This window comes from Aquila chrysaetos, chromosome 10 (genome assembly GCF_900496995.4).
Source record: "Aquila chrysaetos chrysaetos chromosome 10, bAquChr1.4, whole genome shotgun sequence".
Classification (NCBI taxonomy): Eukaryota; Metazoa; Chordata; class Aves; order Accipitriformes; family Accipitridae; genus Aquila; species Aquila chrysaetos.
In genome coordinates, this window is record NC_044013.1 from 35,282,207 (window position 1) to 35,297,181 (window position 14,975).

The following is a 14,975-nucleotide window of genomic DNA, read 5'->3' on the forward strand; positions in this document are numbered from 1 at the left end:
TAAAAGCTCATCAGACTTTTCCTGAACCAAAGCCATTCTCCAGGTGAAATTATGTTCTTAATATATTTGGAATACCAAAATCATGTTCTTAATATGTTTATGTGCTATACCCCAGTCCTTGATGGGTGGTCAAGTGCTAATAACTAAGCATAGAAAGAGGGGCTGTTTGAACGTTATTTCCAAACTGGTGAAGTTTAGGAAAAACCAGAGAAAAATCTAACAAGGATATAAATGTGTCAGATTCCCAGTCCAGCATTAAGCACCAGAAAGGGTTTCAAAGTGGCATTTGGGCCTTCAGCTGCTTCTGTTCAGCTTACTCTCCAAAAGGCCATGGTCTTTGAAATCTCCTCTGAGAGACATTAGGAGCACAAAATCATTTGAGAATGTAGTATGTGGTGGAGGATCATTCAGCAATTAGATCTGCAATATGTAGAAGTGGGGACAGATGGACTGTGGACAATCATTAAGACCCTAGTGTGGAGCTGAATCAAAGAAAGGAAGAAACATAAGGAGAAAAACACTGGTTGGTACCTCTAAAATGATGGATGTCTGCAGTGGTGGCTGCATTGACACAGCCTTGTGCCACAGCTGTAGGAAACAAGTTCCCTTTTCTTCTGAGTGCCACTTCTACTGTCACATAGATGGAGCTGAACATGGAGGTCACCACCTGTAAATGGGTGGCTGTAGATGACGTGTTTCCCCCATATGACAGCATCTCCTCCTCTTCCATTTCTGCTCACTCTGCCAATCCAAAAGACAGAGGGATGTCACAAAGAGCTAAGAAAGACAAATACAAATTGGTTAACTCCAATTTGATGACTTTCCAAACTCATGACAATAACCAGCAACAGACTTTAACTAAGTTCCTCTCTCCAGACTGTGTGCAAGGAGAGCAAGACCAGGTGGCTTCTTTCATTCCTTCCTGAGGCACTTCATGCCAAGGAGCAGGGGAAATCTGAGGCTGGAGCACATATGCTTTTAAAATGCTCTGTTTTAGTTTGGTATCTGCATATTGTTTTGGGTGCTTTCTCCCTCTTCTTACATAAGAAATCACTTGCAGCCCCCTGAAAGATAGAGACCATTTTAAGTGACTGTTAGAATTTTTTTAATAACAGTTTCCTTGTGCAGATCAGCCACTTTGGGCATGTATTAGCTTTACTAATAGATTAGAGACTGATGCATTTCTGGGACTAGAATTTAAGATTATGATAGAGAGCAAAACCTTAACTGATGAGATCTCAGCACAGGTTACCGACTACAGCTCATTGCCATTAAATGTTACTTTTCAGTTAAAAAAAAAAAAAGCACGGTATATGGCGAAGTGTCAAGTTTCCATCCAGGAAACTGATAAGAGCTCTTCCTCAATGATTCATTTAACATTTTCCTTTAGTTTGTGGTTGACCATATTGCTAAGACTAGACTTATTTTGAAACAAAAACTTTGTTGCACTGTCTGTTCAGTACAGACAAATCCTTTAGACTTTGTTTTTTGTTCCCTCCTTGTTAGATATTCAGAATTGTAACTCTCCTCCTAGGTTTGGGACAAATGAGATTTTCAAATATGAGAATGTCTTGCTAAATAAAAAAAATAAATTCTGTTTCCTGTCCTTCCTCTGTTAGCATGGAAAGTGAAGCCAATTGCTTTTTCTGGCAGAATTTCTGTAGGATGTTCTGTGTGCTTTTTGTCTTTTTTGAGTGTGGATTTGAATGCTGGTTTTGACAACTACATGCTGCAATTTTGGGTTTGGTGGATACAAATTAGAGCTAGCTTTACACAGAGTGGAGGAGCTATGCAGCTGCAAAGAAAAGTAGAGGAGGTTTTACAATATCTATTGAGATTTGAGAAAATGTTATTATACATTCTTCCTGCTTAATCTCAGACAGAACAGATGTAGAAGAGACCTGAAGCAGTCTGAGCGCATCCCCTGGATGGCACATCTATACGTGTGCCGCTCACGATCAGCTTCTGTTCATCTTATTCTTAAACAGCGCCAGTGAGGGATACACCACATCATCTCCAGGCAGTCTTCAGAGGTACAGCTAGTGAGGGCCTGAGGTAAAAGATAGTTCTAACATCCAGCCTAAATATCCTTTGATCCCCTTAAAGCTGATAACATCCTTTCCCATTCCCCCTGGACACAGAGAACAGTCTGTTTATGTATTTTGAGTGCGTTGTTATGTCTCCTTTCTGTAATTTGTTGCTTGCCTGTGCTTTTTCACAGGCCTTGCTCTCGCCAGTGCAGAATCCAAGTATTTTCCTTTGAAGATGCTCAGAGGACCTGATAAATTGGGCCTTCCTCCCAGCGCTCTTCGTGTCGATACGGGCCTTTGTCTAGTGCTGGCTAGCTGCTCACCAAGCACTGCACAGCTCTCTGTAGTAATGTGTTGTAGATGCCCAAGGCCCATTGGTTTTATACAAAGCAGCTCTCCCTTTCTGACAAATATTACAAAAAGCTGCCACCAGCTAGGTAGTTTTCTGGGGGAAAAAAGGATGAGTCTGTTTCTGTGTATGTTGAGGGGAGAAGAGCCAGGTTAAATATATGGCTGTTTCATCAATGGATTTCTAAAGATGCTTTTAAATTTTTCCACCTCTTCCCAAGCTCCTGCTTTCTCATTAAATAATCTATAGCTGTTCTCCTGGTCAGGGATTCTGCTCTGCCCCAGTGTGCTCCAGGGTGGAAAACCAATGCTGCAGAGGAATACAGAGGGAAAAAAGATGCTCAGTTCAATGGCGTTTCGTTCTGCCCCAAATCAACACATACCATTTCAAAATGTTTCTGTTTAAAAAAACAAACAAAAAAAGAACAACCCCCACCCACTGAGAACAATGTGAAAATTAGCACAGCAGGAAAAAGAAATGAACCAACCAAAATATTGTATGTGTGTTTTGATCAGTAGTTGTTGGGGTTAATGCAGGGATGTGTGTGTGTGGAGCAGGAGGCAGATTAAATCTGTGCTCTGTGGGAGTCCTGGGCTCTGTTTGCTGTCTGGGGCAGCATCAGCCCATCAGTTTTACTAGAGAGAAGAATGCAGTATCTTTGTAAAAAACAAGTCTCCAGCCAAATTCCTTCCTGGTATAATGTAACTGACTGCTGTAAAGTTCAAAAAAATTGCTAATCGTCTTACTGAGAGGGTACTGAGCTGAGTAGCTCTGTATCGAACCAAACTTCTCCAAAGTGTGATGGGATTTGGAGACGATACTTGACAGAAAACCATGACCCCCTTTTGCTGTCTCTAAGTGATAATGTCAAGGGAGAGGAATTTTTTTCATATTATCCCAAGTGTAAGGTTTTTCATTAAGCCATCTTAATTCCACTAGTAAAAACTACACTCTGTTCTTGTCAAATGGAAAAATATCTCCTAATGACACTTACTTTATTTCCAACAGGGGCAAGCAGGTCTGACTGGAGAGAGGGGCATTAAGGGATTTCCTGTAAGTGATGTACTTGCGGGTGTGTGCAAGACTCAGATGGGTTTGGTGCCTGCGTGACACCATAAATACCACCTAGCTGGACTGCAGCTGGTTCAACCAGCTCTCAGATGCAATGCTTAGGTCAACTGTTTCCAGCTTAGACATTTGTTCAATAGGCAACCTCACCTTAACCTATTCCTCTGTAAATGAAACATGGTCTTCCTGCACGTTAAGCATAGTGCTGAAATGCCATGATCAGGAAGGCATCACGCCAACAGAGATGTGCTTTGCTTGCAGATCTCCTCTAGCCAAACCTTGGCAGACAGAAGCCTCCTTCCTGCCCCGTGAGGTTCCTGGCTCTACCAGAGCCCAAAGGTGGACACTGTTAAACAACTCAAAGTACATCAGCTGCTCTCAACTCCTTCTTGCACCTTGATCTGCCAAGCTGAGCTAGAAACCCTTTAACGAGATTAAGAGATGTCTCCAAATGAGTTCTTGGCAATACCTAAACAGGGGCACACAGGAGATGTCTGCACTGGCACATACAGCTAGGGTGCAAACAAACCAGTGGAGATGAAGGTTGGCTGAAAGCGAGCTGGTGGAGCAAGTCGGGGTTTGTAGCTGGCAGCATCCAGAGAGGTCCTAGGTCCTCTGGGAGGCTTCTCTTCTCTCTTCCTTAATTCCATCTCATCATTTTGTACGATTCACACAACCTTTTCTTCAGTCCTTCCTCCCACACCCACCCCTGCTTTGCAAGTATCTCAGGGATGTCCAACAAGTTTGAGGAGCCCAGGCATTTTATTTACCAGTTTGTTAGACCTTTCCCTTGTTTTATGTTTAGCTTGTGGTTTAATCTCTCCATGTCATCTGTTATTTGAGAAATGCATGAACTTCCTGGTTAGGGGGGGACATCGGACCAATATTCACAGCACATAGGGATCTTTGTTCAAGAAAAGCTTAATGAGCATCTTCAGAGGCAGAAAGTGAGGTGACTAATAATGAAAGCAGAATGGAGGAGTTTATGTTCTAAATCAAAGATGAACATGTGCATGTTTGGGGGAGGGGAACAGTATTTTTATCTTGGTGTGAGATAAAAGCTTTGCTCATTGAGATCTTCATGAGATGTATATAGTCTTGTTGTGGGCCCAGGCCGTGGCAGCCAGCTCCTCCTGCAGCTCGGCCACTCCTGGCCAAGTTTGTCAGTGTTAGAAATGGTGATGACCTCCTGGGAAGCTGGTGGGAGCCAGGACAGAGGTCATGAGAGCACTTTGGCCCTTGGCACGAAGTGCCAGAGAGTCAGCTTGTTTTCTGCTGGTGAAATGCTTCTGCCTTTAATTTGTTCCTTTGGAGGGAAGGGATGCAAGTGATCCTGGGCAGGCACATGAAAACAAATTTCTGTTTCTTGTCTGTTTTAGGGTGAACCAGGCAAGAAGGGTGAGGAAGGTGACAAAGGTGCTGATGTAAGCATGTATTTCTACTGTTGTTTTACTTTCCTTTTTGTCTCTTCACTGTGCTTCAACCCTATTCCCTTTGGCAGGATGCTTTGTGGAGGGCAAGGGTCCTGTCCACAGTTAAAAGTGCAGAGCAAGAGATGATTTGAACCTTGGGTTTCACCTTAATACGAAATCCTGGTCTTTGAGGTTTCCTTGGCCATGTTGTCAGCTGCCCTCTCACCATGCTCTCTGAACACCTCCTCAGTCCCCAGTGGTTGTTCTGCCACACAGAGCTGCTACAAGGTAGGGAATTACTCCCTCACTGTCCCTCCCACACGCTCAGGGACAGACTCCTGGAAGACATCAAATTGCATATGCAGAGAGCGAGCTGGAGTTCTCACATATTTGCTCTCCCACCTTAAAATACTTCCCAACATCTATCTGTCCCTTCAAGCCCATATCTAAGGCAATGGGGGCAACAAACTACAGCCTGAGTGTACATGAAAGTACGTGGCCCGGCTAGGAGCAATGTGAGAGGCAGTGTGAAGCCCATCAGGATGGGCTTGCTTGCCACTGTTCCAGTTTATAAGGGAGCAGCAAGATGGTGCTAGCCACACGTCCCAGTTTCCTGGTGCACCAACAAAGAGAAAGCCTGAACTGATGTTCAGAGTAAATGTCAGGTGAGGGCAAAACCCGTTCTCCAGGTAGTTCAGCATAGTTGTTAACATAAGCTGCACATTATTAAGGTCTGACAGGAATATACACCCTGGGTTTGGCCCACTGCAGAAGCAGGAACCAAACTGAAAGGCTTGGCTTTGGGTCAGAGGCTCTGCAAACATCGGTATAACTGAGGAGTTTTTCTTTAAATAGAAATTTCACCTGCATTTCTACTTAACCCTTGCAACTTATCTCCCCTTTTACATCTTTTCTTTTTTAAACATTCACACTGCATAGTTTGGCATTGCTGAGGCAACATTGTGAACAAGAGGCCTATTCTGCAACATACACCAATGTTAGTTTTCTTCTCCTTCTTGCAGGGGGAAGGTGTTCAACAGCTTCGAGAAGCTCTGAAGATTTTAGCTGAGAGGGTATTAATTCTTGAGCACATGATAGGAATTCATGGTAAGCGTTGCTAAGGTTTTCTTTTCTAGGCAACTGGGGGCTCTGTTCAGGCAGCTGCTTGATGGTTAAACATCCAGTCTCCTAAACTCTCTGTCTAGTGTCTATTTAAGCTGGGTTTTCAAAACTAGGTACCCAACATGACTTAAAGGATGCTTAGAACTGTTGAGGACCTAGAGCTTCCACCAACTGCACTAGTTACTCTGGCTTTACAGTAGCAGGTGAAATGACCCCCACAATAATTTTTATTACAATTCAGAAAGCCAAGTCACGAGCAGCAGCTCAATCCATGTGGCACAGATCATCTACCAGCTTCCCAGGGAGCTGCTTGTTCAAGTCTTTAGGCCAGATCATTTAATCCTGTTAATAGTGCCTTCCAAATGACTTTAACACCACTGAGGCCCTGGCCTTGTGTAGCACTATATTGTACAGAGAAAGCCCAAACAGTGCTACATGTTACCCTGAAAACCAGTGATCCCTGAACATCTTGGGATTATAACTTACATACATAAAAGCTATTTTCACAATCAGCTTTAAAGAAAGTCTCGTGTGTTCTTTGTTCAGGTAGATTTTAAGTTTTCTGTTGAGGCTATTTGCCATTGCTGGTACAGTGTGTGGCATCATCCCTTAATGAGTGTTTTCTTTCCTTAAGCAGAGTATGGACTTGTGCAATCATCACAGATCAGACTTCTCCCTTTGGGGTACTCGAGGATCAATTCTCTCACAGCTGCCAAAAGTTGCTGTGCCAATTTCTCCCCCTTCAGAAACACAGTAGAGGCAAAATGTTGTTTAGATCTACTATTCCAGCCTGTGAGAAGCAAGCCTGTTCCCTTGGCACTGAGATGAGCATTTTTTAACCAAGTCCCATAGCACTTTTCTTTCTTGTTTTCTCCTCGACACATGGTACCTCATTCATGGCCTTGCTTGTAAAGCAAGCTGCTCACACCTTCCTTCAGATTGACATCCACTTTTATTATGAAGTGGCCTTCGGATATTGATTTAGCCTGTGAAAATGCTAAATAGCTAAAATGTCCAGCAGTTCCTAAGCAAGTGACTTAAAGTGTATCTGTTACTGTGCAGTAAGACAGCATGCTTTGAAAGCCCACAAGCTCCTCCTGGAGCCAGCACAGTGCTAAAATGAAAATGCCGCTGGGCACATCAAAGCCAAAACAGTGTCAGTGCATGGTGCTCCGTTATATGGCTGAACTGGCTGGGGTCTCAGCACTGCTCTTCATTGTTCTATAGCCGTGTGTCTTTTAGAGGCCCCAAAGTACTATTTCGAGAAGCAATAGGCAGCAACAGCTTAAGCTTTTCGGGAAATCATGAATCACGAACCCGTGATTTAACCACAATCACACTGACCTTACCTCTGCATTAATCCTAGTTTGCTTCATATTTTCATTGGATTTTATACACCAGGGGCAGGAAGAGATGTTTTTACGCTGCTTTGCTTTGAGGTACCAGGAAGATGCCCACTAGATTACCTAGGCAGCAATCCATGCCCAGCCGGTACGTTCCCCGGGGAAGAGGGGAAGGGGAACCCAGTGCATAAGCACAGTGCAGTGTATTTACAGGACCCAGGGCCTGGCCCTCCATTATCTTTTACTTTGTACCTTCATTTATACTAGTATAAAGCAAAATGAGGAAGCTTGGGTAGACACTGGGGCTTGGAGTGGGGCATTCATGCAGCTTTGCCCCTGCAGAACTGCTTAGTTTATCTATTTTATACATTGTCTGTTTGGCAATACAGCAGCACCAAGGCATGCGCTGCTGTTATTTTGAAACGGTCATTTTTGCAAACCATTTTTACTGACATGAATGTATTTTCTGTTATTGCTTGGGATGGAGGCGAGTTATTTATACCCATAAATACTTCTATACCAGTGTAACTGCATCAGCAAAAATGGATGGGTTTTAATTGCACAGTGTAGTTAAGGCCATATTTAAACACCTATATTGTATGACTTTTATATAAATAGTTCCTTTTTTATCCAACAACAGTATAGATAATTATGTTTTTACTCTGTGCTTTTGAGATAGTTCCATTCTTTAACTTAAGACATATTTTAGGCCCTACAAAAATACTGTTTAGAAAGAGAACTCGGAAAGTAAGGCATTTTTTCCTTGTGCAGTTATGTTCATCCCTTTATGTGTATATGGTTTAAAAAAAAAACCACAACAGAAAAAGACATAAAATAACAAAACAGAATATCCTTGAGCACAGACCTCCCTGCACCGAAAAGCACCACACTGGTTTAAATCATCCAGCACCAACTATCTGGTCATGTTCCCACCGTAGGTGTTAAGGATTTTACCACAGGTTCCTGGGCAGCCCGACTCAGCCCAGCTTTAAAGACCCACGCAGAAATGCCAATTGCATGCTCTCATTTTCCCAAGAAAGTTCACAATCGGTGTGGTTTCCAAAACCACAGCCACCCAAGCAACAAGGCAAAACATACCAGCAAACAAACCAATTCTCTGCAATAGGAGGGCAGTTTGGGATTATCTAGCCTAGCAAACTGCAGAGAGCAGCCCAGCGGTGTTTACTTCCAGCGAACGCAGCACAAATCCTCTGGCAGCCAAACACTCACTTGAAACAGAAATGCTGCCTCGTGGGATCAAACCAAGGCTGGGTGTCTGGCTTGTGAGGTTGGGCTTTTGGCAGGGAAACAAGCAAATGTCCATCTCTGAAGGCAAAAGGAAGAAGAAACTAGGGCATTAAAAATGATGAGGCAGCATCAGGTTATCAGCATCTGTTGCTGACTGCTGGGAAAATAGAATAGTGGCTGTAGTCAAATGTGTATTTAGCTTTGCAGGACAGAATCCTGTAGAAAGAGGACGTGTGTGTTACCAGGAGGCATGCTGGGAGAATGGACAGCTAATATTTATTCCCGGCTTTATTGCTAATTTGGCTGTAGTGGAGGGCGGATCAATCCTTTTGTTCAATCTTTTCAGTGCCTGAAAATGTCCTCCTTTACAAGGAGTGAAATGGTACTTAAACCCTCAGGAGCATCACTTCCCAGTGACCACTTGGCCTCATCCTTCAATAACAGGAATCTGTGGGCAATGCTGAGTAGCAGCTATAGCCCAAGCAAATTTATAATTAATAAAAGAACAGTGCTTTAGAAATGGAATTACAAATGGCAACAGGACCTGCTGGGCCATGTGCAGTAAGAGTACCTGCCCCAAAGAGTTTAGACAGAGCAGAGGGAAAAGACCTAACATAGGAGTAGTGTGACAGCAGCAAACATGTAAGTGCCACAGTTGCTTGCTGGATGGAAAGACAACAGGAAGGACGACACTTCTTCCAGAAGAGGTATCATTCAGAAGGGCCCATTTACTCTTTCCTTGGCCTCCCTCTTTTAAATAGCGCTCTCCCGTGACTTTCTCTCCTTACAGACTCTTTATCTTCCATTGAGCCAGGCTCTGGACAAGATGTGATCCCGGGCTCCCCTCTGCGAACCAGCATCAAGATCAAACGTGGAGGACCCCAGCAGCCGCAGGCCTACCAGATCCTCTCTTCACTGCTGGATGACAGTGAAGCCAAAAGGAGAAGCAATCGGATGAAGTAGGAGCATCTGTGTGTTCTCTATGCCTTTCACCAGTTAAAGATACAGTATCCCAGTGCTTAATTGCAGAGTGCAAATGAAGTGGGTAGGAGGCTGCAGTGTTGGCAGTTGGGGGGTTTCCTTACCTGGCCAATACTACGTCCTTATTGCAGGGAATGTCTTATCCATAGCTCAGAGAGGGTCTTACGAACGTTTTTCTTGATTTTGTTGTTTTGCCTTTGGAATACCAGATGGCAGGTATCCTCAGAAGCTGTCTACAGAAATGACACCTCCTGACTCTGTCTCAAGAGTTTAATTCTCCCCTTGTTTCCTCACTGCCCTTGAAAGTTACTCAGTTAAAGCACTGCTTAACTGGCTGAGACAATCAGTCCCATCTAGACTCAAAGCCAAGCCTTAGCCTTGTCCATTGGTATAGTTGATGGCATCTGCTTTTATTCCATGTGGTGGTGTCGTCTGACTTCCAGGTGAAGATACCCCTTTCGTAGGCCATTAAAGCATTCTTACCTGCAAGGTTTTCTTTTAAGCAAAGAACAAATTGGAAAATTCAAAGAACTTTTAAAACTGTTACTCTGAAAATTCAGGTTACTCTTTGGAATTTAGCATCAAAATCTTGGCTTTTCATGTTGCTTATTGCATGTGAGTGGCATTATTTCTATTCGTGGTTAGCTAAGCAAGGACTTTTGATGCAAATGTTCATGGCAACATCGGTTTTCTATCTACAGTGAGATTAGACTGTTTCTGTGAAAATATAGAGCAGTTTGTATGAGATATGATGGAATTGTGCAAGAATTTTCCCATATTGTGTTCAGCTTGTGCATACATCCAGAGATAATTAAGTAGTAGCAATAACTATTCACAGAAAAGGATATTTTGCAATAGTTTCTTAATCCTACATCAATACGGAAAAATGTTTTCACACTATTTCATTTTTATCTTGTGAGTAAATCCTTGCCATTTGAATCTAGAGACAGTGTAGTAGCAAACCACAGCCTAAGGAATTACAGTCTTGTCAAGAGCTTATCTTGCACTGGGAGTTAAACACAAAGTCATTTTACTTTTTGCAATAACTTGTTATTTTGGGGGAAGTCCCAGCTCCAGGGTTAAGTTGTTGAACCTGCCCTTCAGTGACAAATGAATCACTACACCTGCTGTACAAACCAAATCGGACAAGTTGATGTCATTCATGTAGACAGTGATTTTTGTTTGAAAGGGTGAGGACTAATCAACAGAACCAATGGTGCTTTTTTTTTTTTTTTGTATTTTTTTTATTTCCCTCCCCCCCTGCTGCATTCTGACAGTTTTCAAATTCAGCCTGGGATGAAAGTGAGGAAACTGAGTTTGTGTTTGTCATTTTATGGTGTTAAGTCAGGTAAATTTGTGACATTCTGTCTGGTTCCTAGTGCAAGATACAGCTATCTGAAAAAGGCAAACTGTACTGCTACAATATTTCTGTGAAAAAAATGAAGGAGCTCTGCCAGCCCAGTGTTAGTCACACATTAAATTAACTTTCCGTATACATAGTAAACATTGTAGACCTACAGAGACATCAGCACATCCAAATCTTTCCTCCGAAGAGCATTGTATTTTCAGAAATGAACAGGTTACAGGCTATTTCAGGATGACTGAATTCACTGTATGTCTTTATTTGGCCCTGGTCTTTAGAAATTCAACCATCCCTCTCAAAACAGGTGAAATGGTGTAAGTTGATGCTGAGCAAGCACCAGAAACTTGTCCTCCTGCAGAAGCTTTTTACTGCTGTACAGCTAAATAATAAACATCCTTGGTTTAAGCTGGCTTGGAGGCTGCAGTAAATGCATTTACTTGCCCTGCTTTTGAATCCTCGCGCCGCTTGGCTAATGCCAGTGCTGGAGCTCATTCAGCAGTCAACCCACGTAGTTCAGGTTGTACAGGCTGTACTTCCGTATGCTCAAGTTTTCCTTTGGACATTTACATTTCAAAGAAACAAGCCCAAAGCGTTACAAAAGTTTGGGGAGTTGAAGGCAAGGTACAATCAGGTGCTCTCTTTGCCTAAGACTCAAACATCTGAAGTGAATGCAGAGTGTTGCCAAGAGCTGATGCTTCAGGCTCCAGCATTCCTTTGCCTGCCTGTACTCTGAATTACAGCTGGAGCGTGATGCAGTCAGAAAACAAGCAAGCAAGTAAAACTGCCCAAGTCAAGCAAGTTACTGACCTCAAGCAGTTGTCCTGTGTTCATAATGCTTTTGGGAGAATAAAATAAAGAAGTCTCCTGAATGCATCTTAGTTTCAAATCCAGCACCAACTCTTAATCCAGTGCTAACTCTAACAACAGTATGTATATAAATGATGCTGAATTAAATCAGTGTCTTAAGGAAGGCTGGCAACCAGCTCGCAGCCTAAAACCAGTCACAAATACACACAGCTCAGGTCTTCAACATTCAGCAAATGACTGAAGTGCTGTACAGCAGCCCATGTCCCTCCATGCTGATTAGATTCTTGGAATAATCTTTCAATTTAAGAATTAAATGTGCAGAAAAGATGTTTCCCCATTTACAGGCTGACTACCATGTGGGAATTGAGAAGTACTTGATTACCTCGTTGTTGAATAGGGACTGTCTTGGTCTTGATCATGTGGCCATTACAAGACATAGCTGGGGGCTTCCAGGAGAGAACCCCTTATGCCTACCAGTAGGTGTTGGAAAATCAGGCCCTGAAGACTGAGGAGAAATCCCAGTTCAGTCTAATCGTGCACACTAGGCAGGTTGGTGCTAGCTGTAGTTGCTTGCCACATTAAGAAAGTTTCCTCATGGCAGTTTCAGGAACTAAACTAAACGAAAGCAATCTTTAAAAAGGGAAATGGCAAAATTTGGTTTCACTGGTCCTGTAGCTACAGGGTTGGATTTGGGGAAGAGGGAGTACAATAGGGCCATTTTCACTTCCCTGACATTTTTGAGCCTTCACACTGAATTGAAAGAGAAATTTTTCTTCCTCCAAGTTTGTCTTCCTGAATTCAAAGCTATTGCATTAGCTTGATGAGTATTCTCTTCAAGTCATTCATATTTACTAAGATTTTGGATTTTAAATTATTTAAAACAAATTACTGGCAAGATGAAAGGAAATTTAATGGCAGTTGTTTGCAGTGAATCCTGCCAAGTCAATTGTCAAAAGACTTGTTAGGTTTGGGTTGCAACCATTTTAATTATTGGCCTTCCCAGATTTCTGTATGAGCTATGTAATTTTTTTCTCCCCACACTTCTTGCTTTATTTAGCTACATCTCTCTCTTATGTGGTACTGTATCTTTAATTTGGGTGACACTAGGATTATACCAAATGGACTTTCTCTCTCAGCTGGGGTTTCATTCCTCTCTACTTACACAAGGGTTGGACCACACTGTTGTGCAGTCCCAGTTTAATTATGTTTTAAAGGTGAACACAGCCTCACATGCTGACATTAATGATATTCATGACTAAGCAAACCACTCCGACCACATTTTCCATCTTAGGCAGGATAGTAAGGTTCGTTTTAGCCAGGGCATATAGTGCATCTTGCCGTGTCTATGTAACTTAGAGAGTGGATTTATTTTGAATGCGTGCTCATTTAGAAATATATTTTAATTGAAGTGTTTAGTGCTTTATCTTACATGCATACTGTGCAATACCATAGTGTGTTCTTTTCCTTTTTTTTTTTTCCTAAGGCTTTTTTGAAACTCGTAATGTTTCTTTGAGCTCCAATGTGCTTTTGACTTGGATCGGTTCTGGTAGTAGTAATGCATTTTCCTTGCCTTGAGCTAACCAGAAGCAGCAGCAGCACATTGCACAACCAAAAATCTTTGCAATTCCTGCACCCTGATGTTCACCAGCAGTCTGGTACTCCTGGGAGGTGGAGAATGCTTCTCTCCAGAGTACCTAATTTGCACTTACTGTAAAGAATTGATAGCAACCCAGGGAAATAGGAATAAACTAGAGAGAAGAGCCCTTACCTGCTCCCACCAAACTCCAGAGTAATTTTGCCATCAACTTTCACAGGAACAGGCCATAAAAATCAGATCCAGCTCTTCAGCTAGCACGGACTGGTGCTGCTTTTAGTGGAGCAGAGCATACGGCTCACAAGTGGCTTTCTGAGAGTTTGGCTCTGGGATTGGGGTTCACACCCAGTCTCTGTAATGAAGTCTTTTAATGTAGGAACCTGACCACTGTGACAAAGGCTTCTAAAAGACAATCAGCTTCTGGAATTACTTCTCGATACAATTTATTGGAAATCCATTCTCCTCCACGTTTACAGCTTCTGTCTTACTCAAGATTACATTCCATTCTGGTGTTTGGTGGTACAGGGGTTTACACTACTCACAGTTTCTGTGATTGCATTGAAACCAAGCAATTCAAAGGTGCTATAATTGTTCACAAAGCACATTCCCATCCATAGAAGGAAATGTTAACTTTTTCAGTAGTTATTTTACACAGTATTTTTTTATTTATATCGGTGTGTTTCGTATGTGTGCAAATGGTCCCGGCTTCTCTCATTGTAATAAGCTTTACAACCATTTGGTCTTTTATAGGGCAGCTGTACGCAGTATCTTGCAAACGTGTAGTTTCTTAACTTAGAGCAAGAATAAATCTCATCTGACACAATGAACTCATTTATGGCAGGCTCTAATGTTTGTTTTAAACACAACCTGTTCGTTCCACCTCTTGCATGGTTACTTATCTGTTTTCATATTGCTATGTTATTGTTCAAAATATCTATTTCTCTTTATTTTCTATGGGTTTTGTTACTGTATATGGAATGTTTTGTATTCAGCATTTTCTTACAGAGCTGAGTGGGAACAGTATTCAAGAACCCACAAATACCAAAGACCTTTCATGTAATGCACTGAGAAATAAACATACTGTAAATGAATATGATGTCAGGTGTCCTGTATTTACAAAGTTCAGAGCAAGTTCAAGCAAACTGCATCCTGAAATTAGGGCATCTGTTTTTCTTTCCTGCCATCTCAACTTTCTCTGACTATATGTTTGCAGGTCTCTCAAAAAAGATTGTGCATATAGGCCCTGCTTCTGGTCATCTTCCAGGGGCTGGAGGGCCAAAAAAGGGCCTTCATTAACTAAAGCCAAATCTGACAGTTTCCTTGCCCATGATGGGACTGACTGTTCTGCAGATAATGGCTAGACTGCTTCAGCAAGCATGACTGCCATCTCAGAGGTTTGAGATTTGCCTCAAGGATGCGCTTAGTCACTACTCTGCCTTCCCAGCCACGCTAACCAAACACAGGGGCATATCCTGCCTTCATGGTTGAGGCATTTAATTCCTGAATCAGCCTAGGTAAGCCTTCAAGCAATGTCAACTTTGAGCATCTTGCTTTGCATTGCAGAGCAAGGCACTACCTGGACATGGCAGACTGTTCCTGCGGGAACAGCCCTCCTATTCCTGCAGGAGTTTCACCTCAGCACAGATACAGAGATCACA

General features: G+C 42.5%; 1 protein-coding gene across 7 annotated transcripts in view; it reads left to right on the plus strand.

The window, feature by feature from the left end:
- The window catches only part of COL26A1 (collagen type XXVI alpha 1 chain), a 181,325-nt gene extending 166,917 nt beyond the window's left edge, over positions 1–14,408 (plus strand). For 4 of the 7 annotated variants that reach the window (XM_030029123.2, XM_030029127.2, XM_030029125.2 and 1 more), the window contains 4 exons: positions 3,388–3,432; positions 4,827–4,871; positions 5,882–5,966; positions 9,363–14,408. In XM_030029123.2, coding sequence (XP_029884983.1) covers positions 3,388–3,432; positions 4,827–4,871; positions 5,882–5,966; positions 9,363–9,535 — 348 coding nt within the window. In that variant the 3' untranslated portion in view covers positions 9,536–14,408. The remainder of the gene's footprint in view (positions 1–3,387; positions 3,433–4,826; positions 4,872–5,881; positions 5,967–9,362) is intronic. The other 3 variants (XM_030029126.2, XM_030029128.2, XM_030029130.2) reach the window with 3 other exon arrangements.
- The last annotated feature ends 567 nt before the right edge of the window (positions 14,409–14,975 follow it).